Below are 22,443 nucleotides of genomic sequence, written 5' to 3' on the forward strand. Positions count from 1 at the left end.
CAAGCTGGGGAGAGATGTGGAGTTGTTGGGGTGGCAGCGGATGATCCCATGGGCATGACCTGTGAACATCTGATAAAGCGTCTACTTGCAGTAGAGGCTTATCCGAGAAAGACATTGGACAAGGCGCTTGCGCTCAAGCTCGCATCTAGATAGACTACTGGCCGCCGCAGCCGCAAGCTCGCCGAGCCGCGGACAGCAATGCGGTGAATAACTGAATCTGCTAGTGACAAAGTGGCTAGCTATATCGCATCCGCTCGACGAGATATGCAGTGTCGTCGACGCAGATTATAGAGCAAGCTGGGCCCTCAAGCTTGACTCGGTTGCTGACGCGACCTCAGTGTGTCTGGCAGGAGATGCAGGGCTCCATCGTCAGCATGCATGGGTGGAGCGAGAGCCAAGGCGCTAAACCCAATCCACGCCCTCCCTCCCGTCGTCGGTACGAGAGGCTGCTGATGTTTCAACGACCTCATCGCTGCAACCACACACCCGCCCACGACGCGCGCACCCCATCCACGACCACTCCGGACTATTTCCCACCGCTCTACGGCCGCGACTGCCATCACGACGTTTTGCAGCATTCACAGTCCACGATGCGCTAGTCGGCAGCGCCCCGACCTCGCTTTCTTTCACCTGCTGCATTCGACCAGCGCCCTTTCAACACTCACTGCGCCCCGTGCTATCTCGACGCTTCCATTCTTACGCCAAAGCATCTGCTTTAATGAGCGCACATCACTCCTAACCTGCGCATTTCACCGCCGACTCCACCGTCAGCCCTCTGCACGCAGTCTCGGTCACGATCCAAACACCGCGCGGTTGACATTCTCGCGAAAACATCAAGGAAAAAGCGCGACCACACACTTCACGAAAGCTATAGACGCGCGCAAAACGGGTGCGCAGACGGCGCCCCAGGCCGCGGGACGGAGGACGACGTAGTATGCCAGGCATTCTCAACATGAACCACACCGGGTCCGACTCAGCGACGGCTTCACGAGATGCAGAAAACAGGAAGCGCAGCCACAACGGAGATCTGACCAATGGCGGACTGAACGGTGCGCGAAGTGACACGCCGACAGGGGGACCTGCTGTCAATGGGGGTCCTTCGCGCGAAACCAGCACCAACGGCGCATCCATGGCAGTCGCAGCAACGGCCGGTCCCACGCTCGAACAATACTCGGATTTGCCCCCAGAGATCGCTCACATCGGCCCCGAGCAGTACATGTCGCTATCGACACTGTTGTTGCGGATATCCCAGGAATCTTACAATGAATTGGAGGAAGTCCTGAAGAACATGGCCGCCATTCAGATAGCGCCAGTCTCGAACGGCGCTCTCCCCAATGGCCTTGGCGCGGCAAATGCACAAGTGAATGCAGAGGCGAACAAGCGTAAAAAGCTGGTTGTGCTTCAATTCGCGCAGGAGCAACGGGCTAAATTTATCAAGCTGCTAGTTCTCACCGAGTGGGGAAAGAAAGCTTCCGTTGACATCTCAAAGCTCATTGATTTGCTGGCCCACGCGAGTACCCAGGCAGCCCATATGGATGCTGCTGACTACAAACTGGAAAAGATCAAAATCCTGTCCAATAATGCTAGGGAAAACAACCCGGATGTTGCGACCGCCCTGGAAGTATTATCGACAGGGAAAGCGTCATGGATGCCGAGCCTGGGCTACATACCGCCCGAACCGATCTCTGCCGAGCAAGCCCTCAAACTCCTTCGGTACATGAACACCTCTCTCTCCATACGTCTCAACGTACACGAAAGCCTCCCACGACACCTCCAAGACTGGCGCGTACATTCTGGACGCGCAACCTTCGTTGTTGCCAACGAGCTGGAATTCGACGTCATGTCCTTTGTAGAGGATGCTTCAGAACAGTGGTTTCTCATCGATCTCCGGTTGCTGTTCACTCCTGCACCTACCATCACTGTCGGTAGCCGTTTCTTCATGCAGCTCAAGCTGCAGGCCGACGTAGTTCTTAAGGAGAAGGGTCTGACCGGCCTTTTCGACTTCCTGAACAATTTCGTCCTAACGCACAAGATCTCTGTGCTTCGATCGCAGGCTGTTAACCTCGTTCGCAGCGGCTGGGCTGGATCTCTCAAGGTTGAGCCTGTGCATCGCTTGCTCGTCGTGTCTTATTGGACTGATAAGCCTGGAAAAAAGAATTGGATTGAGATTGGCGTATCGAACAACAAACCAAAGAACGGCAAGACTTCGTGGAGAGGGCCACCCATACCGTCGCTGACTACGCGCTGGTTCCGCCAGGGCAAAGAAGTGAAAGATGTCAAGTTCCATTTTGACTGGAAGGATCTCTCCATGGAACGCGTTATCAAGCAAGTCATCGCACGCCACACGAGTGATATCTTGCGATCCACAAAGGAGAGTTTCAAGTCTGGAGTGACGGCGAATGCACATCTTTCCGAGACCGAACCTGCAGACTCTACACTCAGTGCATCGCTGGGTACGAAATCTACATCAATTACCCTATCATTAGAATCGGTCACAGGTAACTACATCCTACGACCAGCTAGTGCACTATCAGCGCGGGCGGAGAACGCTTTCAACCAAGGCAGAGAGCCAGCGCAGATTGCTCATGTAATGACGCAAGTACTGGCTGGCACACTGCTCAGTCTCATCCAGAAGAACGCACAACAGCTCGGCTGGCAATCGGTCGCGAGGCAAGCCTTGAAACAGCAGGTAGTATCGACTGCAGTCAAGTTGGATGTCATCTCTTCCACTCTATATTGCCCTCGCGGCTGGACACCAAATTGGGCATTCGCGGCGGTGATCGACTCTTCGGGCGAATCGTGGTGGATCTTCGAAATCGGATCTGGTGGAAACAGCCTCGAATACGCCGAGCAGATCAAGTTGGACAGGCCTGATGGAAGCTCCTTACCCATTAATCGCAACACCTTGGCAAGTCTGGAGAGGGTCGCTGTGCAGCTTCTGTCGTTCCGTGTCACAGCTCGTCAACTAGAAAAGGAGAAGAAGAACTTCAGTTTGCGACCTGAGTTAGGGCAAGCAGGCTCATCCGTGGAAGCTGGCTGTGTTCCCCGTCGATGGGTGCTGCACGTGCAAACTCCAGACCTTCTTGTACCCCAAGCAGACGAAGACTCATGGCTTGAATCAGACATCAAGATTACGTGTGAAGGCTTGAAAGTTGGGGTTCAGGACGTCTGGCATATGGCTGTCGGTAAAATGGTCAAGTCTGTTGCTGCAGACATGCACAAGCTCATGGCAGCTTCACCACAGACCGCCTTCAAGTTCTCAGAAGATGGCAACTTCAGGATTCTTCTTGCCACGCCCTTTGGGCAAGATATCCTAGGAGAGCTGCGAGCACGACTGCGAGATGTTAACCGTCTTCGTACCTTTGCCAGTACCCTTCAGAAGCGTCAAATGCGGCTTTCGTCCTCTTCCTTACAGCGTGTACAGTTTCAGTACGGTCCATCGCCATACTCTGCAACTGTCAACTTTGGCGCTGAAAAGGAGCTTACCATCGAGCTGTCGCATAACAATCCGCACCATCGGATTCTCCATCTGCTTACTGAGATCGCCAACGATCGGTTGCCTTCCTTCCCAACCACGGACGTCAGCGATGTCGATGGCCTAGATCGCTTCTGTACGACTCTCGTCGCGACCCGGCCCCTCTTCAAGGCCCTGCGCGAAGTCGAGGAACGATCGCCAGGCAACTATAGTAACCCCGCAATTCATGTTCACTCCGTCCTCAAATACCGACTCACCTATGACAATCCGGTCTGCACTTTCGACGTGCGCCTTCAGCCCAAAGATGACCAGGTGTACTGGTTCATCGAAGACAACTTGCGTCCAAAGGATCCTCCAAATCTACCAACTCCCGAGCGTGCGCCTGGTCATAGGCGTCTCGACAGCCTACAGGCCAAGCTGAAGGAACTCTTCAGTGGGAAGGGCCCAGGATGGTTTGGTACGCGAAACGGCATGGTGGCGGACTTGGACGCGATCCCTGAAGCACTACTCAAGCTGGATGAGTGTGTCTTGAGTTGTAAAATGGCAGGAGGTTATGTTGCACCTCCACCGCTTGAAAAGCCCCCGCAACAAGCGCAGAACCAGGGATCTGGGCCAGGACAGGCGCCTGCACAGGTGAACGGAAACCAGCAGGGAAACCAGCAGCAGCAGGCTAGGATGCAACAACAACAGCAGCAAGCGCGTCAGCAGCAGCAAAGACAGGCTCAGGCGCAAGCTGGGAAACAGCACCCGAACATGCAGCAACATCCCAGAAGCCAACCTCCGAACGGCAGACCTCCACAGCAGCAGATGCCAAACGGCCGCCAGCAAATGTCGCAGCAGCAACAGCAAGGTCGAGGCGGTCAAGGAGGTCGTCCAGGGCAGTCCAAAAACGACGTCATCACCATTGATTAGAAGACTTTGGGATGAGACCAGCATATCAGCTGTAATTGCGTTCATTCCATTCACGATTTGTGTACAATGTTTTCTTTGCACGTTCTTGGCGTTTTTCTAGCATTGGGTTAGCGGGACTACGGTATAATTTGCGCTTCAACAGGTTCTGCTGTCTTGCGGTTCACGGTGGGATTTCCACCGGATTATGTATTCTATCTGACATGGACGCGGTGTCAGCCTTCTCGGCGGATGATTTGAGCCCGCGCTTTTCTTCTTTTGCTTCGTAGCTTGTATGATTCTTCTTTTTATACCATGGTGGGAACTTGCGACGAGGGTAGACATGAACAGTATCACGCCATGGCTAGATGTGAAGCTGGCGATCTACCGATATAGATATCAAATGCATAGATGCTATCAAAGTCGTATTGTGCTCAAGCTGAAGAACTTGTGTGCACCGCAAAGGCATGACCATGACGTGCTTGTTGACTCAGTCCGCGAATTCTATATCAAGAACCTGTTGGTACTGCTGCACAACACCCTTGCACCTTGTGAAAACCTCACCCTTCATCAAGTCTTCGCCTTGCATATTTCCATCCATTTTGAGTTACAGGCTAGCGATCAGTTTGAGTGGCCTTTCATCAGGGTTTAGTGACAACAGCAGGTCGCCGCTTCCTGGTGGTAGGATCACCCTTACCCTGCATCCTAGTCTAGAAAATCTCTTGGCTTTCCACCTCACATCACAACATCTATGTCTTCGAATCTATGCTCCTCGCAAATGTCCATCAGGGTTTCGTTCGATTGACCTTGCAGCACATGGCATGTCACATCTACATTGAGCCTGACAGATATGCAACGCAAATCAACATGTATCCATGAATGTTTTGAACAAGCCCAGTGTCTTGCTTCGCCGACAGGTGCGGTGTTCTCCTGATAATTCACACACTGCCCAGAAGATAAGACTTCGTGTTTACCAAGGAGCCATGCTGTTCAATCTCCTACTGTTCACCGCTGTGTGCAGAGCATTGGCCACGATCCAACAGATGGTAGCCATCCACTCTCAATCATGGAAAGAGGAAGCTATACAAGAACAGTCGTAACATGTGGATTATCGCACATTTGGTATCTCGTTCTTTTCAATGCCGTTCTTGGGTGATCATAAGAGTGTCACTGCCAAATGCTCGCACGCGCCTATCCGACTTTGCAAGACTACCCAGGTGTTTGCACGGTCGCTTCCATCAAGAACGAAATCACGCGCTAGTGCGAAGGCACGACTTCTTACAATGAACACAGATCTGTCAACATCGCATGTCATTACCTCTATCCAGTGTACATCCGTTCGTCAGTATCGTCAACATCGTTAATTAGTACGCCATCATCGACGCACGTGGCCAATATACTTACAGGGCTAGCACCCAAAAAGAAAAGCTGTACATACGGCTACGATGGCTCGTAATGGCACACCTCCGATCAAATTCGTCCTCAGGAACCTGTTCCGCAAAAACAAAGACACGAGTTCTTCACTGCGTCCAGGTGAGCAAGCACTCCGGATCCAATACCTGTGCTACGAACACGATCGATGGATCCTTGAGAGGAGTTCCTAGACCGAGTGCGCGCTCTATCTAGAAGCCGCGTATATATAACCTCCAAATTAGGGGTCTGCGTAGTGAATGTTGCTGACTCCCGCTGATAAGATGCAAATAACTCTGCCAACACTGGCCCTACCACCGACGCCAGGGGCACGATCGCTCAGCCTGCAACGACGCAGTCATCGAGCCTTTCGCAGCCAGTTCATCCTGACACAAGTTCCGCGCAGAGTACCTCTTCTTCTCTCATGCCGACACCGGGCTCTCAGCTTTGTCCCAGCGCAGTCATGCCGTTGTACGAGCAGATCAAAGAACGTGGCCATTATCTCTGGGGCGATGCCTATCACTCTGTTCTTACGAATATCGTTCCCGGACGTAACGACCGACGGCTCCAAAAATTCCAGTACCACACACGTACCGGGATAGACTGCGTACATCGCGATCATACTTTCGCGGAAGCTCGTCTTGTACGCTATGAAGTCCAACTAAACGGCCGTCGGGACAAGGGGGACGTCTTGAGAGCATGTCTGGGACAGAACGTCGAGGACGCAGTTGAGAAACTGGCGACTCTTCTAGGAGTATTGGTATCGTGTTCAACCAGTAAGATGCCGGATAAGTAGTAACGAAGGTTCTCAGCGAAACTAACGATAAGGCAGGAAAAAGAGCGGCAGTAGGCTACGGATGGTCATTTGAAGGAAAACAGATCGGGACATTCGCTGAGTTCAGGGAACTTGAGGAAGAAGAGTTCGCTTTGAAGACGTGAATTTGAAGGGATTGATGAACGAGCCTGGGTTCACGAGCAGGAATGTAGGAACGGCGTCGCCCTCTATCGCACAAGCCAATTACATCAAGTATAAAATCGTCGTCAGCTCGTTTGCCTTGCAATTACGTCGATGTACAAATGCGTGCCATCGACTACTAATGTCACCACAAATGACTCTTCAAGGGACGTAGGGGAAAGATCCAACAATGAGCAAAGAAATTGTACGACTTCTCGCTGATTGGCGGCACCTTGTTGCGGCGTTACATCAGGTCGTGTTAGCGATGGGTCTTCGACACCTCTGCAAACGCTATTTGTCCTGGCAAGCCGCTTTTGGAAGCGCTCCAACACCGTTCCCCATAGATGCCGTCAGTCTACCGTATGAACACCCGAATCAGTGGTAAGCGTCTACCCCGCGTGCCCAAGGTCGAGATCGTGAACTCACCGTGGTCAGGTGTCTTGCCGTTGGACCTCATGCCGCTCTCTTACCCTGAGATGCCGCAGAGAGTAGCGCCTTTACCTGTTTGACAGTGTGTATTGAGCCCGAACTGCTGATCCTAGCCGGCCATATAAACCTTCAACTAGTCTTCTTCTTCTCACTCTTCGCCACCTCACTATCAACAACCCAACGCAGCATTTGACTTTCGACCTTCGACCTGAACGAACGATCGACGCTCGTTCACGACAGTCTTCGGCCTCAACCTATCGAAATCTTTCCAACACTAGCTCTATCTTCCCAGCGACAACTTCAGAGTGATCATCATGCCCGTCCCCATGAACTCACACAATGAGATAGAAGATGGTGAACTGGTACGCCAGACGTCAGCCATGAACATCGCAGGGCAGCCGTGGCTGGAGAGTACTGAAAAGGTATGCAATTTGGTCGCTGCATCACCTGAATCGGCTAACAAGATCAGCTCGGGAAGGTGCAGATCCTGAAAGAAATTTGTCTTGGCAACTGTCGTCTTCTTTACGGCAGCGAACGTTTCAAGTTCTACGGCAAGACCAGAGTCCCTCATCATTACTCAACAAGGAGCCTAACACAACGCTAGATATCGTGATCTGCGAAGATGATGACACCAAGAAGTTCGCCGCCATCTTGACCTGCAACCAAGAAGGCCAAACGAAGCTTTTGCGCACGGAACTCAGCCTGTGTCCAGTTGTGGCGGTTCGTACGCTCGTGGACGGTCTTCAAAAGGACACAGCGAAGCTCTTTCGTACGTTCTCTTCTACCTCGAATTCATCGACACCATCGATACCGTGAAGAACCTCCACACCTCTGAGCGTCACTAACTCGGGCGCGTAGTGAAGTATACTGTAGGGTCTCAGATACGAGGACAGCAGGGATATACCGATAAAGACACCGGTATATTCGAGTTGTGGGACGGGGCGCACGAAAACCGAATCCGCGGCCCGGACGATGATACACAGGGTCTTCTGCGCAGCTGGAGTGATGCACCAGGCGCAGAAGGTCGGCCTCCATCTGGTCCTCGTGGCGATGGCTGTTACGGCCGGAATAACAAGCGCATGCGGCCTGTCGAGCGACCAGAAAAGCCCGTGGTAGAGACGGAGATCGTTGACCTCGACTACTATGACTAGGAACGTATGGAACCTTGGAGGGGATGGCTGGTGATCGGAAGTTCGAGAGGAGAAGAGTAAAACTTGGGGACCCAGTTCGACCTCGTCGTCAGGGTCATGGTGTGACAGGGTTCAGAGGCCGATCCATCCTCACCTGGAATGAGCTTGAGTCCCGGTGCGGTCCTGTTCCTAGCGCAGAGGATTGGTGGTCTCCGATATATGCTTAGAGCGCATAGTCATTTCGACCATCTCGGAATTTCTTTACGCTGGATGATGTGCTTGTCAGAGCCTTGTGGTACGATGTGAGCGTGGAGGAAAAAATGAAATCAATCTGAGGAGTTTGAGAAAGCCTTCCAAGGTTGTGTATCGACGCGTGTGCACGTGAGATGGAGTTTGGCCGGGTCCAAGCGCCCGCGTCATGACGTACCACACTCCCCTATGCCACCCGCGTTGCTAATGGCTATGTCGCTCGAACCAGCCTTCACGTCATGAACAGCCCTTCCAAACGACGGAAGAAGAACGATGGCTCCGGAAAGCCGGTACGAAGTTTAGACTACTTTTTCGCGAAGCAGACGGCTAAAGCAACAGCCAAAGATGCGCCGACAAACGCAGGCCCGAGCGAGCCGCCTGTGGACGAAGACAACACAGGGCTGACCGACGAGGAGCTCGCGCGCAAACTCCAGGAGCAATGGGACAAGGAAGACCAACAGCAGGCGCAAAATCAGGAGCCGGTGAGCTCAAATGAGCTGTACGAAGAGCCCGAGAAGGCCAACACGAAGGATGCAGCGCAAGATGCAGATGGGCAGGTTGGAGTGTCAGCATTGCCAACGCGCGAACCGGCTCTAGCAAACACGCCATCTGCCGAACCTACCCAGAAGAAGAACACGCTGTCTCTTCAGTCGACCGCATCCGAAGAAGACGTCATCACAGCGAACATACCATTCGATCAGAGCCCTCTCGAATTCGACCCTGCGAAATACATACCAGAGTTACAAAAGCATTGGGTGGCCGACGGAGGGCATGCGACATACGCGCTGCTAACAAGATGTTTCATCTTGGTTAACAGCACGACGAGTCGCATCAAGATTGTCGATACACTGGTCAACCTCATTCGGACGATAATCGAAAGCGATCCCAGCAGCCTACTTCCGGCGGTATGGCTCGCGACGAACGCAATATCGCCCCCGTACATCGATCTGGAACTTGGGTTGGGAGGTTCGGCGATCTCGAAAGCGCTTAAGAAAGTTTGCGGACTGGACAATGCAGGCTTGAAGGTGTTGAACGCCAAATATGGCGACGCTGGAGATGTAGCGTTCGAGGCAAAGAAGAAGCAGAGCTTTACCCTGCGTAAACCGAAGCCTCTGACGATCAGGAGCGTCTTCGACTCACTTGTCAAGATTGCCAACAGCAAAGGCCATGGTAGTGTAGAGAATAAGCAGAGGATTGTTGAGAGACTGGTACAAGATGCGCGGGGTGCTGAAGAGAGCCGATACATCGTACGCACGCTTGTGCAACATCTGCGGATTGGAGCTGTCAAAACCACTATGCTCATCGCGTTGTCACGGGCCTTCATGCTGTCGAAACCTTCGAGTGCTGAGTTCGACATCCGCGATCGGAAGGACCTGGCAAAGTTGAAGAAGGAGGAGCTCGCAGAAATCTACAGCAGAAATGAGGAGATCGTAAAGGCATGTTTCGCTCGACGGCCGAACTACAACGACCTTATACCCGTACTTCTCGAGATTGGTGTTTGCGACGAACTACTCGTGCGCTGTGGGCTGTCGCTACATATCCCGCTCAGGCCCATGTTGGGAAGCATTACGCGCGACATGGGCGAGATGCTCACGAAGTTACAAGGACGAGACTTCGCCTGCGAGTACAAGTACGATGGCCAAAGAGCACAGGTGCATTGCGACGACAAGGGCAAAGTCACGATCTTCTCGCGCCATCTGGAAGTTATGACCGACAAGTATCCAGATTTAGTGGCACTGGTTCCCAAGATACGTGGCGAGGGCGTCTCAAGTTTCATCCTCGAAGGCGAAGTGGTTGCTGTTGATCGCGAGAGCGGAGATCTCAAGACGTTCCAGACACTTGCGAATCGTGCGAGAAAAGATGTCGTTATCGGCGCGGTGACGATCGACGTTTGTCTCTTCGCATTCGACCTAATGTACCTGAACGGCGAGGAGCTGCTCAACAGGCCTTTCAGAGAGCGGCGATCGCTACTGAAAAGTTTGTTTGTTGAGATACCCCACCATTTCACCTGGGTCAAGAGTCTAGATGCCACGTCCGCCGACGTAGAAGCAGTCCAAGCCTTTTTCCAAAGCGCCCTGGACATCAAATGCGAAGGCATCATGGTCAAGATCCTCGACAACCTACCCAACCCCGACCTACTGGCGGAAACCGACGAAGTCATCGAAAAGACGCCTTCCCTCCCACCAACACCTAAGAAGAAAAAGCCCACGAAGTCGAAAACAAAGGCAAAGTCCAATGATACCGAGAAAGACGAACCGAAGACATCCGGCCGCCGCAAAGCCCTCCTCTCAACCTACGAACCAGACAAGCGTCTAGACAGCTGGCTCAAGGTAAAGAAGGACTACAGCACCACCTCTGAAACCCTCGACCTTATCCCCATAGCCGCCTTTCATGGCTCTGGACGCAAAGCAGCATGGTGGTCACCCATTCTTCTCGCCATCCGCAACGCTGAAACTGGCCAGTTGGAAGCCGTCACAAAATGCATGTCCGGCTTCACGGACGCCTTCTACAAAGCGAACCGCGCAAAGTACGATCCAGACGACCCGGATTCCACAACCGTGCTGTCTGGGAAACCACATTACGTGGAGTATAATGGCGGAGCGGGAACACCCGCCGTTTGGTTTGAGCCGCAAGAGGTGTGGGAGGTAGCTTTTGCAGATTTGACGCTGAGCCCGACGTATACGGCTGCGATTGGGTTGGTAAATGAGGACAGGGGGTTGAGTACTAGATTTCCCAGGTTCCTGAAAGTAAGAGAAGACAAGGGCATCGACGAGGCTACTGAGGCAGAGGAGCTGGCCAATTTGTATCGGAAACAAGAGGCCAAGGCACCTAAGAAAGATGAGACTATCAGAGACGTTGAAGATGAGGACGTGGAGTAAGGGATAGCACGGCACAGTAATGGTTAGATACCCTGGAGACAACGTCGTCACTTGAAATGATCGTAGTAAAGAACTCTTTGATTGAATGTATCCTCCGAAACTACCACTTTGGTCTCTCCCTCAGTATCCTGCAGCGCTGATACTTCAGCCTGCGAAACTTCAAACGTCGTATCCGATTCCTTCAAAGAGATGGAGATAGGAAAATCGTTATCCTCCTCCAACGTGGGGTATCTGCTCGTGCGCACCGCATCTCAGCACTGTCGCGTGTGGGCCACACACGTGCGACATGCCGGCTTGCTCTTCCTCCGCCGTATTGTTGGCACGACCTTGGAGCGGTCGTTCGGCTTCGGCGGGAGGAGCGGCGGTGCGCATCGCATCCACGTCATTGTGGGTTTAGAAACCGTGGACCTTGATGGTCTTGCCATCGAGGCCCAGGCCCTCCTTCTTGTCGGTCAAGAAGTCTTGAACATCCTTGCGCTGGTCTCCCTGCAACTGGATCACCTCTCCCATCTCGGTGTCTGCGACGACGGTGCCATTGCAGGCAAACTTCTTCTTGATGACTTTGAGGATCTTCTTCTGGTCGAACTTCTTGGGCAGTCCTTGGACGGTGGTCAGAGTCTTACGACCATTACGTTCTGTTGGGGGTTGACGTCAGCCTTGCGCGATTTCTTGAAACATGGGGAAAGAGGGGAAGCGATTGCGCGCCGATGTCGCACACCAGATAATATCTGGAAGAGAGAGAATGGAGGGCATACGTACGCTGAATACGAATATGGATGTAGTTCTGCTGAGTGGACTTTACTTCTCCTCCAGCATCATCAGCCTCCGCGAACGGATCGAAGGACTTGAGATTCTGGATGTCCGTGGTCATGAAATCGACTGGTGGCGCTCTGCGGGTGCTGAAAGGGTGCGGTAGGGCAGGCGGTTGTCGTGTCGCGGGAAGTGGAGAGTGCGGGTGTGTGAGGAAGGTCGCAAGTAGTTGGGTGGAGCGTGGAGGGTATTAATCGGCCAAGGGAAGAGTGGCGAGGGGACCACCCATCTGGGGGAGCCCGCAGGCGGTCTAAGCCCCGCTGCCAAGGCACAAGGCCCGAAACAGTCATCAGCGCTGCTGAGTGTCCTGGGGACATCCTTCATTCACCACTCCTCGCATTCGCTTGTCCACGTGTGAAATGCTCATCTGCGTTGCCGCAAATCCCGCGTTCTGGTTACTGGTCAAAGACATGACTATCTTCGCGACATGACGCTTCCCTTATCTTGTGTCACTATCTCATCACGCACGCGCACGCGCACTGTGACTCGCCTCAACAAAAGCGCATAGTCCATCAAGAGGCTTTGGGCATCATTACTAGTCAAACTGCAGAAGGCTCATCCACGACTCATGAGCATGTTGGGAGTGGCTCGCTGACTTTCGCGAAGCTTCCACTGGCGTGTGGATGAACCCTTTGGTTTCAGATCGAGATCGGACTCACCTGGATCAATACTGCGATGTCATCCGCTGGCAACACTGGAACGCAGAAAGTCCGAGACAAGTAATAAGCGACGACAAGCATGATGTTCACAAGTGTGTTCAAAACCTCATTCGCTATTAGCAGGCCAGAGAGCCACGCACATGCTGTTACTCGTCCTTCTGTTTCGTATGCTCTTCGACACCGTTCGCAACTCTAGGCTATCCATCCAACATGCAACAACGCGAGTGTATCTGTTTACCTATCTAGCATCCCTTCTCACTGTCCGTGGTATTCATTTGCGTCCATGCCAGCTATCCGTCGATCTGGCAGGCTCCTCTTGTCCACCAAGCTCATTGCCAGCTCACTCCAAAACTCTGGCGGAAAACCTCGTCCATGTGCGTCCTCGCCTTGTGCTCTCATCCATTCTCCAGTAGCCTTGTAGGTATAGAAGTCGACCATCATCTTCCGAGCTTTGCAGGGCCCTTCAGTGCCGGCGTAGACGATCCATACATGCTCGCTTGATGGGATCTCGGCGCTCTCTGTAGCCTTGACGAGAATAGCATCCAGGGCAGAATCTTTGGCTTTGGCGTCTTTGACAAGGTGGGCAATGGTGTAGAGCTTGCACAGAAGGGCGTACTCGTCGTGTTCAGCATCGGATGCGTCGTTAGGTTTACTTGGAATGCGACCGGTATAGATGAGCTGGAAGTATAGAGCAAACGCGCGAGGGTTGATTTCAGGCAGATCAAATGTCTTTTGGTCACCGTCGTTGGATGTCAAGTCCTTGAAGTAGGTTGACCGGGCAGTGAGGAGCTCAGAGTGGATACTGAAGGTTCGTGTACGCTCGTCCTTGCCGACGTGGATGGTGAGGAGATCACATCCGAAGCTACTATTGTTAGTTCTACAGAGGGGAAATACAGGGGAGAGGTACCTACTTGACTGCCTGGTCTTCGACGACGCGAATATCCGGTACTCTCAACATCTGCTGATCGGCGCGAGCATATTCACTATCCACGGCCGCTACATGTCCGAACAGACCTCCCTTGCGCGAGTTGCTAGCCTGATCAATATTGCCGAAGATTCCACCTCCGACGTCAGGCTTGGAATGAGATGAGCTGCCGAACCCAAAGAGTGGACGAGCATTTGCGCTACTCGGCGGTGGCGGCTCGGTACATCCGCCAAATAGGTTTCGGTTTGATAGAGCACCAAACAGCCCGCCAGGAATCGGCTGCCCAGTTGCATGAGCAGCAGCGACTTGAGCAGCAGCCTTACCGCCAAACAAGCCACTAGCACTGTGCTGCCCAAACAAGCTACCAGGAACCTGCGGAACTGCAGGCGCGGTGAGCCTAGAGCCAAACCCAGAACCCATCACTCTAGATTCTCCTGGAATCGGTGTGTCGCTAGGAATGCTTCCGGGCTGACCGAACAAGGTAGTTGGGTTTGTCTTCGAACGCTTCGGTGTATTCTCCGGTGTATTCTCCGATGTATTCTCCGATGTGTCATCCATAGCAAGGGTGTCTTGGACTCGTTACTTTGGTTGACTGTGGTGAGAAAAGTCCGCGTGGTTGCAAATGTGTGATCGGTGCAAAGGGTAGGCCGTCACAAAAGAATTTGTAAGACAAAGGTATAAACTCAATACACTATCGCCAGGATTTTAGGCAGGCAGTTTGACCATAGCTATGACGTAGTCTTTGTTTCCTTTCACGATACAAACGCAGCTTCTGGTCCACTAGATCCAAGTGAGAGACCATCTAGGGGGATCACGCTCCTCATCGTGCGGACCGTGAGGGAAGAAGATACTAGTGTACGCCCATGAGTCCATCTGGTAAACAAAACATGTGTTCCGTCTCACATGAGAGTGAAAGGAAGTGTGCGAAGGGTGTCTGGTGGGACAGCTTCAACAGCATCGGAAGGCGTGACAGAGCTCAGGCGGTAGATCTTGTGTGACATGAGGTAACCTGGTGGTATACAGCGTCGTTCTCTACGAACATGAATACCCAGAAAGACACCAAGTGTCTTCTGGTTGTATGATAACACCGTGCTCTTACTCCCATGACAGACCATGTGGTTTCTGGCTTGTACCATAATCAACCAAAACTACCCAGCAGCGAACCCATGTCAACCTTCTTGTCGTTACGTACCCTCCTTTTGCCGCCATCTGGTGGGGATTTGTATTCGCCGGAACGCTTGTTTGGTCGCTCAGCTTGTTGCTTCCGCGTAAACCACGCGATGTCGTCGTCTCGTGCATTCTTGCTCCCTTGAGCATACTGAAAGGAGAGGGATCGGTATGTCTTGCAGCCACTAGTAGTAGCGTCTCGTGATGTTTCGGAAGGGGATACAAAAGATGCTTCGTACAGTTGCTGCACGATGGTATTTCTCCTTAGACCGGAACTACTCCATTCGCTAAGAAGGGTCGAAGCTGAATGTATGCCCCAGCCTTCCCCACACTCTGCGGGATCGGGTAACTGTGGACTGTGGATTCCAACTAGCTTTAGACCCGGAAAGGACGAGACGAACTCCAAGAGCGGTTTTTTCGGAAGCCTGATGTAGTTGTTGATGACAAGTACCCGCAGACTCCTCATTGCACCACTTTCGCCAACGCTTCGTCCCCAGTCGCGCATCATTTGAAGTGACAGTACTGCGTTCTGCCGGCTTCTTCCAACCTCTAATGTGAGAACTGCGAGCGTCTCGATCTTGTTAAGGGCAACAAGTTGGTCAATTGTTATATCGGAAACCCGGATACACAGAAAAGTCAGCGTGCGGGCGTCGAGCTTGGCCAATCGATCGACGATAGAGGGTAGGAGACCTCCAGGGTTGTCCTGGACTCTGAACCTTGAGTGACGATCAATGTCTTCCGGAAAAGCTTTCTGGAAGAGACTCCATGTACGGAAGGACAGTGTGTCGTTGTACTTGATGTGTTCGTATAAGCGGCTAGCATATGACCATCCGAGCCATTGCAGAGCTTCAACTTCCATATTGTCAACATTCCAGACGCAAGCACGGAGTGCCATTGCTTGCAGGGTATCGCATCCTCCAGCTTGCCGGCGGTATTTCGATGGGTCCACCCTTCTACCACGAGAATGGCTTGTCCATGTGGGTACCATTGAACGGACAGAAGCCGTCGTACTTTCCCTAAAGACCAGTCCCGATGACGGGTCAAAGCTCTCCATGATTGCTTGACTGGTGAAGCGAGTGAGTACGGTTAGACTGTTGGCCGAGACTCGGAGTACGCTGACACCTCATACGAGGAAGAAATTCGAAAAGGTCTGAAGACTCTGCTGGGATAAAACTAGCAAATGAGAAATCTGGCGTCAATGTAGGCTCCAGGGTGATCAGTTCTTTCCTTGATTGGGGCGGTGAGCTGGGTCAATAACACCTGATGAGCAATACGTTGTAGACGTGTTTAGCGATTGCCTGCAGACTGACAGATGCGAGCTGGAGGCGCTTACTTGCTTTACTGAGGTAGCTGTGTTGCGCATGTCGCGTGTGGAAGGAATGCACGCGACGCGACGGCAGGGGCACCTCGGAACCCACATTTAGGGTTAGCGCTAACTTCTGATTCGTTCCTTTCCCCAACCCTCCTCTTCCACACGATCAATGAACAAGTCAGGCAGCGGCATAGTATCTTTGCTTGCTCCATGTTGGCTGATATATTTTGGCTGGGATAATAATGTAAACGAAGTAGAGCCATTCGCCCTTCAAGTAGAACGGTCTTCTGATGTCGAATGCCCATTGAGCATCGGCGCTCGAAACTCCGCACATCGGATTATGACTAAATCTCAGCACACAGCTTCAACACTACTGACCAGTAACTTCCCATTTACTAAGATTGGCTTCATCTTCTCATCTCTTGGATACACACAAAGGATTCCCCAACAATCACAATGGCATCGTCACCGACACCAACCCCGTTATCTGCCCACATCGCTAAAGGCTCCCCCATAATCCTGGACGGCGCACTGGCAACATACCTGGAGACCTTGGGAGCAGACATAAGCGGCGCATTATGGTCTGCATCCCTACTGCTTGACCAGCCAGCCCTCATAAAACAAACACATCTCGACTACTATCGCGCGGGTGCCAATGTCGCAATCACAGCATCCTACCAAGCCTCCATTCCGGGACTAGTCAAACACTTGGGTCTCAGTGAAGAAGAAGCCAGGAAAGTTGTCAGCAAGAGCGTAGAATTAGCCCAGCAAGCAAGAGACGAATATGTTGCCGAGACAAACGAGGATGTCCGAAACAAATTGTTCATAGCGGGGAGCGTAGGCCCGTATGGCGCATTCCTTTCAGATGGCTCGGAATACCGAGGCGACTATTCCATACCCCAAGACGAGATGAAGAACTTCCATCGCGGCCGTATCCAAGCCCTCGTTTCCGCTGGCGCCGACATCCTAGGCATTGAGACCATACCATCAAAAGGCGAAACCGAAGCTCTCCTCGACCTGCTCACCACAGAGTTTCCTAGCACGGAAGCTTGGTTTGGCTTCACATTACGGGATGGCTCTCACATTAGCGACGGCACACCCATCTCTGAGATTGCAGCACTTTTTGACGATGTGGAACAGGTGGTTGCGCTGGGCTTCAACTGTGTGCCGGATGATTTGGGGTTGGCTGCTCTGAAGACTTTGAAGCCATTGGTGAAGAGGGGGACCTTGATGGTGTATCCCAACTCTGGTGAGCAGTGGAATGCGAAGGCGAGGGAGTGGGAGGGCAAGAGGACAGAAGGTTCGACGTTGGCTGAGAAGACGCGGGAGTGGAAAGAGGCTGGGGCTGGTCTTATTGGAGGGTGCTGTCGAACAACACCTGATGATATCGGCATCATGAGAAGGGCACTCGAGAAAGGGCAGTAAATGTTACAAGGAGACGTATAGTGGGAGTATTGTAGCGAAGCCTGAGGCCCTGGTGTTGGGCCGGCATTATCTATGTGTAAAAGTATCGAATATCACTTGATCTGTTCATCTATCCGCTTGTAGATGTGAAGAGTTTTGCGCGTCTATAATGACTTCCCTCGCTCTGCTGCTTCTCGGGAGTGTTGGCAGGGTGACATGGAGTTTGTCCAGGTTCAGTTGCCCTCCGTTCCGGCTTCGCTGCCCGTTGTGACTGCTGTTCAGTTTCCAGGTACATCCCGAGAGCCCCCTTCCGTACGCTACGCTGTATAGGGTCGGATATATCGTCTGGGTTTGCGTGGGCCGCGCTGCATCGTGTGCTTGGTGCTCGGTTGTTTGGTTCGATGGTCGTCCATGACTACGCCGATTCCTCACCCATCGATGACCATGTCCTCTTCATCACCCACCGCACCTCCAGTCCGCTTCTGTAGTTCCACCAGAATCGCTTTTGCACGATCCAACACATCCTCTGTCCCAACCTGTCCCGAGCTGGCCCTCGCATTCAATACACCAACGTCAAACTCGCCATAACCTCCGTTCTTGACCTCCTTCTCCGGATCCACGACCTCACTCTCATTTTCCTTGCCTTTCTGAGCCTGCCCCTGCCCCTGCCCCTGTCTCTGCGTGACGGTAAACTTGGGATGGCTTTTCGGTATGACCTTGTAGCGTTCGAGAGCGTTGATCTGCTTGACCAACTCTGATCTTATTACTTCGCAGGAAGCTCCGCAGAAGAGGGCATTGATGCGGAAGGCTTCTTTGCGCGCTTCGAGGGTTCCCGGTGTACACTGCATGGCGTCATGTTGGAAGGGGATCGGATCGTTGGTGAGCTGGCTCAGGGCAGTTGCGAAGTACTTGAGCAGTTTGGGAATTTGGTGGTTGATCTCGTTGAGGGTATCGATGTGTTCGGCGGCGACTTCCCGGTAGGTTTTTGGCTCTTCAGATGCTTTGGCGTCTCCGGCTTGCTGCTGGTCCGTCTCGTTTGCGATTTGTTGGTTGGCTTCGGTAGACATGGCGGGGTGTCTGGCGATTGTGGACAGAAGGGATGATTAGTGAGGTAGAGCAATCAGTAGATATGCGGATTTGCAGTCGAAGTATATGCGACAACAGCACGTTCGCCAGAAGTAATGCGACAGCTACGTGCTGTGTGCCTGGTGTCTTGGAGTCGAAGCTGGGGAAGCTCAGGGCCCGCAATGCAGGCGCGCACCGGCGCATGCTTGGCAGGCCGCGCGCATCGAACCTCACCTCCGACTTTCACTCCGCATCACGGCAAGCCTCGGTGACGTCCTGGCAAGCTTCAGACGCGATATCCCCATCCATTACAAGTCGCCACGCGCCAAAACAGCCCCAACACCACTTGCGACCCAGGAGCGACCATCGGGAGACGTTTCCGGCCCTCCATGCACATTGCGACCCGTCTCCACCCAGCCTCGAGGTGAAGGAGCTGCTCCCTGCCGCCGTAGAAGAGAAGGAACAACACCACAACCATGTCAGGGCCCCCTCAAGGGCCCGGGCCTGTGAGGCAAATGAGCGTGGGCAATGGACCGCCCAGCGCAGGTTTACCACCACACAACGCCATGCCTCCACAAGGGGGACCTCCGCCGCCAGGTGCCTCGGGGCCGCAATCGCAGCAAAACTTGAATCAGATTGTAGGTACAACATTTTCTCTCTCACTGCCGTCGTGTTTGCGATTGTCAGGGTTTGCACAATTGCGGCGGGTGAAGGCGCATTGTCCGCGCGGGCTCTGGCCGTCGCGTTTCGTGAAAGAAAGCTGTCCTTGGCCGTATTCTCGACTTACACTCACGTCTACCTTGCGCAATCTCGTTTTCAAGTCGCGCGCACTCTACCGCCACGTCTACCCCGATATAATCTTTTGCTGCGACTGTCCCCATCCTCGCGCGCTCTATCTCCTACCCACCCAGCTGCATAAACCAGCCAAATATGAACTCATCGGCGTACGGGAACAGTTATGCGACCAACAACGGTGGCCACACCTCGGTACTGCGCACTTGAAGCATTGATTGCTGCTTGACATCATGTAGATGATCGTGATTAATAAGGCCGTTACTGACATTCATGCAGGTACTAGAGTATCTCTCAAAAAAGGGATATGTCCGCACCGAGGCGATGCTTCGAAAAGAGTCTGAACCGCAGACCAACGGTCAATCCCTCGTAGCGCAAAGCACCGAAGCCGGCGGCGCGAGATACACAAAAGCATTCGAGCTCCTTCGCAAATACACTGAAGACAACCTGGATCTCTATAGACCAGAGTTGCGAAAGCTGCTGTGGCCTGTCTTCGTCTACTCGTACCTCGACATGGTGCGCGACTTCTACACGAAGGATGCAGAAACCTTTTTCGCGACGTATCAGGGTCTTTTCGAGCGCGACCACGACGAAGATATCAAAACACTCCGCCAGGTCCGGTTACAAGCACATTTGCAGGAGAGCCGCATTGCGAAGCTATACATCGACAACAAATACCGGATTACGTTGACGACAATGCCCTTCTTCAATCTCATTCAGTTCCTCGAGTCGAAGCATTTTGACGGCGGTTCGACAATCATAGACGTGATCCGAGAACACCTGAACATCGTAACCGTCGACCGAACGGCCACAGCCGAGAAGAGTATAGCAGCAATCCTTGCAAGTGGACATGGCGAAGACGAACTTCCAGCAGAAGACGAAGGTATCCCAGGACACGCCCCAGGCCATCCCCTCACTGCGCGCCATGACCCTGAAGCAGAGGCTGCCCGTATAAGGCTGCAGCTAGGCGCATACCCACAAGAGGCGGATCTGCAGGAAGACGTCCGAGCAGCTTTACAGGACGAGGATGCTAAAAGCGCGCCAAGACCGGGACAGCCAAGCTTGGTAGAGGAGTTCGAGCAACGCATAAAACAGGAGCCAACAGAAGACGGTCCCTCACGTGAGTTCGTTCCTCTGCCGCCCTCACTTGCGCGCGACGTCTCCATGGAGGTTCAGAAGATCATCGAGCACCGAGATCGCTACAAGATGGAAGGCAGAACAGGCGGCGTTGGCCCAGCTGTCAGCGTCACCATGTACACCTTCCATAACACCTACGACAGGTAAGTTCACTAGTCATTGTGTCTCAGAAAATGTAGCTGACCCGGTGATAGTATCAACTGTATCGACTTCTCTGGTGACAATCAGCTTGTCGCGGCCGGTATGAACGAGTCTTACATACGGGTCTGGTCCATGGACGGCAGTCCACTCACCTCTCCAAACGATGCCCCAGACGCACAACCGTCGTCTTCAAGACGGCTCGTCGGCCACTCGGGTCCAGTCACTGCAGTGGCCTTCTCACCTTCCACAGCAAATCCGTACCCATCCGGCCCACCAACAAATTCAGAATGCCTTCTCTCATGTTCGGAGGACAAGACAGTCCGACTTTGGTCGCTAGACACATATACATGTCTTGTAGCCTATCGCGGACACGACAATCCGGTCTGGGATCTGCAATGGGGACCTTATGGACACTACTTCCTTACTGGTTCAAATGATCGCACCGCACGCCTGTGGTCAACGGACCATATTGAACCTCTACGCATCTATGTCGGTCACGACAATGACGTTGACTGCGTTACTTTCCATCCCAATAACCTTTACGTCTTCACTGGTTCTTGCGACCGAACAGTACGCATGTGGCACATCGCCGGTGGTAACTGCTTACGCCTCTTCACGGGCCACACGGGCAACGTGACCGCCATAGCATGTTCTCCTGACGGCAGGACGCTTGCCTCCGCCGACGATGCAGGTAACATCATTCTCTGGACTCTCGAGACTGGACGAAGGCGGAAGCGCATGCGAGGACACGGGAAGGGTGGTATTTGGTCGCTTTCTTGGAGTGTGGAATCGAGCGTCCTCGTCTCAGCCGGAGCAGACAAGACAGTCCGTGTCTGGGATGTGCTCCAAGAGACTAGTGACAAGGCAGCTGATGGCGTGGCTGCGAAGGCGGACGGTGCTATGACGACTAAGGGCGCGAGTGGAACGACAGTGACAGGAAAGAAAGCCAGCAAGGAGACCGGTGTCTCGGCAGACCAGATCAGCGTATTTCCGACCAAGGACAGCCCTGTGTACAAGGTGCAGTTCACTAGAATGAACCTGGTGCTTGCTGGTGGTGCCTATCTGCCGACACGTCAGTAGCGTCTGGCATAGAGCTAGGTTTCTGGGTGTCCATACACGGATTGGCACATCCGGGCGTTTTGGGTTAAAAGCATCAAGATGACAAGCTACAGTATACCCGCATGTATGTAGAATCACATTCTTCTAATTACATCTTCCATCTGATCCTTCTGGTCTTTACATATGAGTTTGGACAGGGCTTGGTCGTATGCTACCAGTCATACCATACTCGGCATCGGGGTGAAGGTCCGCTCACATGCAACAGTGCAGCTTCCCTATCCGCAATCGCGACTGAAGTTTAAGTTGCGAAAGATCTCGCATGACGTAGCTATAGTCTCATCCACTTCGTTGGCTTCCGGCGCTGTTGCCCTTGCTGTGCGGATGTGTCTGTCATGACCTGGGAGCACCTTCCCAATCTCACTCCCGAAGCTTCTCACGGCGGTCGCCCATCCCTTGGCACTCGTGCCTCCCCAATAAATCTCATCGCCCAGTGTTTATCATCTCTCTTCTGCACCCAGCTTCCTACACTCGTTTACCACACTCCTTCTCGCCCCTCC

At 53.0% G+C, this 22,443-nt stretch overlaps 8 protein-coding genes across 8 annotated transcripts; 4 read left to right on the forward strand and 4 right to left on the reverse strand.

Annotated features, from left to right (window-relative positions):
- Positions 1–934: 934 nt before the first annotated feature.
- J4E93_000456 (uncharacterized protein) lies at positions 935–4,387 on the forward strand (the record flags this gene model as incomplete). Its single annotated transcript, XM_049338416.1, has 1 exon — positions 935–4,387. The coding sequence occupies one exon, from the start codon at positions 935–937 to the stop codon at positions 4,385–4,387; it is 3,453 nt and encodes a 1,150-aa protein (XP_049204301.1).
- Positions 4,388–8,775: 4,388 nt separating this feature from the next.
- J4E93_000457 (uncharacterized protein) lies at positions 8,776–11,415 on the forward strand (the record flags this gene model as incomplete). Its single annotated transcript, XM_049338417.1, has 1 exon — positions 8,776–11,415. One exon carries the CDS (start codon positions 8,776–8,778, stop codon positions 11,413–11,415), a length of 2,640 nt encoding a protein of 879 aa, XP_049204302.1.
- Positions 11,416–11,808: 393 nt separating this feature from the next.
- On the reverse strand, positions 11,809–12,286 carry SUI1_1 (Eukaryotic translation initiation factor eIF-1; the record flags this gene model as incomplete). The annotated part of the gene is made up of 2 exons (XM_049338418.1): positions 11,809–12,050; positions 12,175–12,286. The coding sequence occupies 2 exons, from the start codon at positions 12,284–12,286 to the stop codon at positions 11,809–11,811; spliced, it is 354 nt and encodes a 117-aa protein (XP_049204303.1).
- Positions 12,287–13,139: 853 nt separating this feature from the next.
- J4E93_000459 (uncharacterized protein) lies at positions 13,140–14,367 on the reverse strand (the record flags this gene model as incomplete). The annotated part of the gene is made up of 2 exons (XM_049338419.1): positions 13,140–13,746; positions 13,796–14,367. The coding sequence occupies 2 exons, from the start codon at positions 14,365–14,367 to the stop codon at positions 13,140–13,142; spliced, it is 1,179 nt and encodes a 392-aa protein (XP_049204304.1).
- Positions 14,368–14,947: 580 nt separating this feature from the next.
- J4E93_000460 (uncharacterized protein) lies at positions 14,948–16,030 on the reverse strand (the record flags this gene model as incomplete). Its single annotated transcript, XM_049338420.1, has 1 exon — positions 14,948–16,030. One exon carries the CDS (start codon positions 16,028–16,030, stop codon positions 14,948–14,950), a length of 1,083 nt encoding a protein of 360 aa, XP_049204305.1.
- Positions 16,031–16,744: 714 nt separating this feature from the next.
- Positions 16,745–17,713, forward strand: J4E93_000461 (uncharacterized protein; the record flags this gene model as incomplete). The annotated part of the gene is made up of 1 exon (XM_049338421.1): positions 16,745–17,713. One exon carries the CDS (start codon positions 16,745–16,747, stop codon positions 17,711–17,713), a length of 969 nt encoding a protein of 322 aa, XP_049204306.1.
- A 407-nt stretch (positions 17,714–18,120) lies between these two features.
- Positions 18,121–18,759, reverse strand: J4E93_000462 (uncharacterized protein; the record flags this gene model as incomplete). Its single annotated transcript, XM_049338422.1, has 1 exon — positions 18,121–18,759. The coding sequence occupies one exon, from the start codon at positions 18,757–18,759 to the stop codon at positions 18,121–18,123; it is 639 nt and encodes a 212-aa protein (XP_049204307.1).
- Positions 18,760–19,323: 564 nt separating this feature from the next.
- On the forward strand, positions 19,324–21,907 carry J4E93_000463 (uncharacterized protein; the record flags this gene model as incomplete). The annotated part of the gene is made up of 3 exons (XM_049338423.1): positions 19,324–19,395; positions 19,829–20,829; positions 20,881–21,907. The coding sequence occupies 3 exons, from the start codon at positions 19,324–19,326 to the stop codon at positions 21,905–21,907; spliced, it is 2,100 nt and encodes a 699-aa protein (XP_049204308.1).
- Positions 21,908–22,443: the final 536 nt, after the last annotated feature.

This window comes from Alternaria ventricosa (genome assembly GCF_023758065.1).
Source record: "Alternaria ventricosa strain BMP 2768 chromosome Unknown scaffold_1, whole genome shotgun sequence".
NCBI classification, from domain to species: Eukaryota; Fungi; Ascomycota; class Dothideomycetes; order Pleosporales; family Pleosporaceae; genus Alternaria; species Alternaria ventricosa.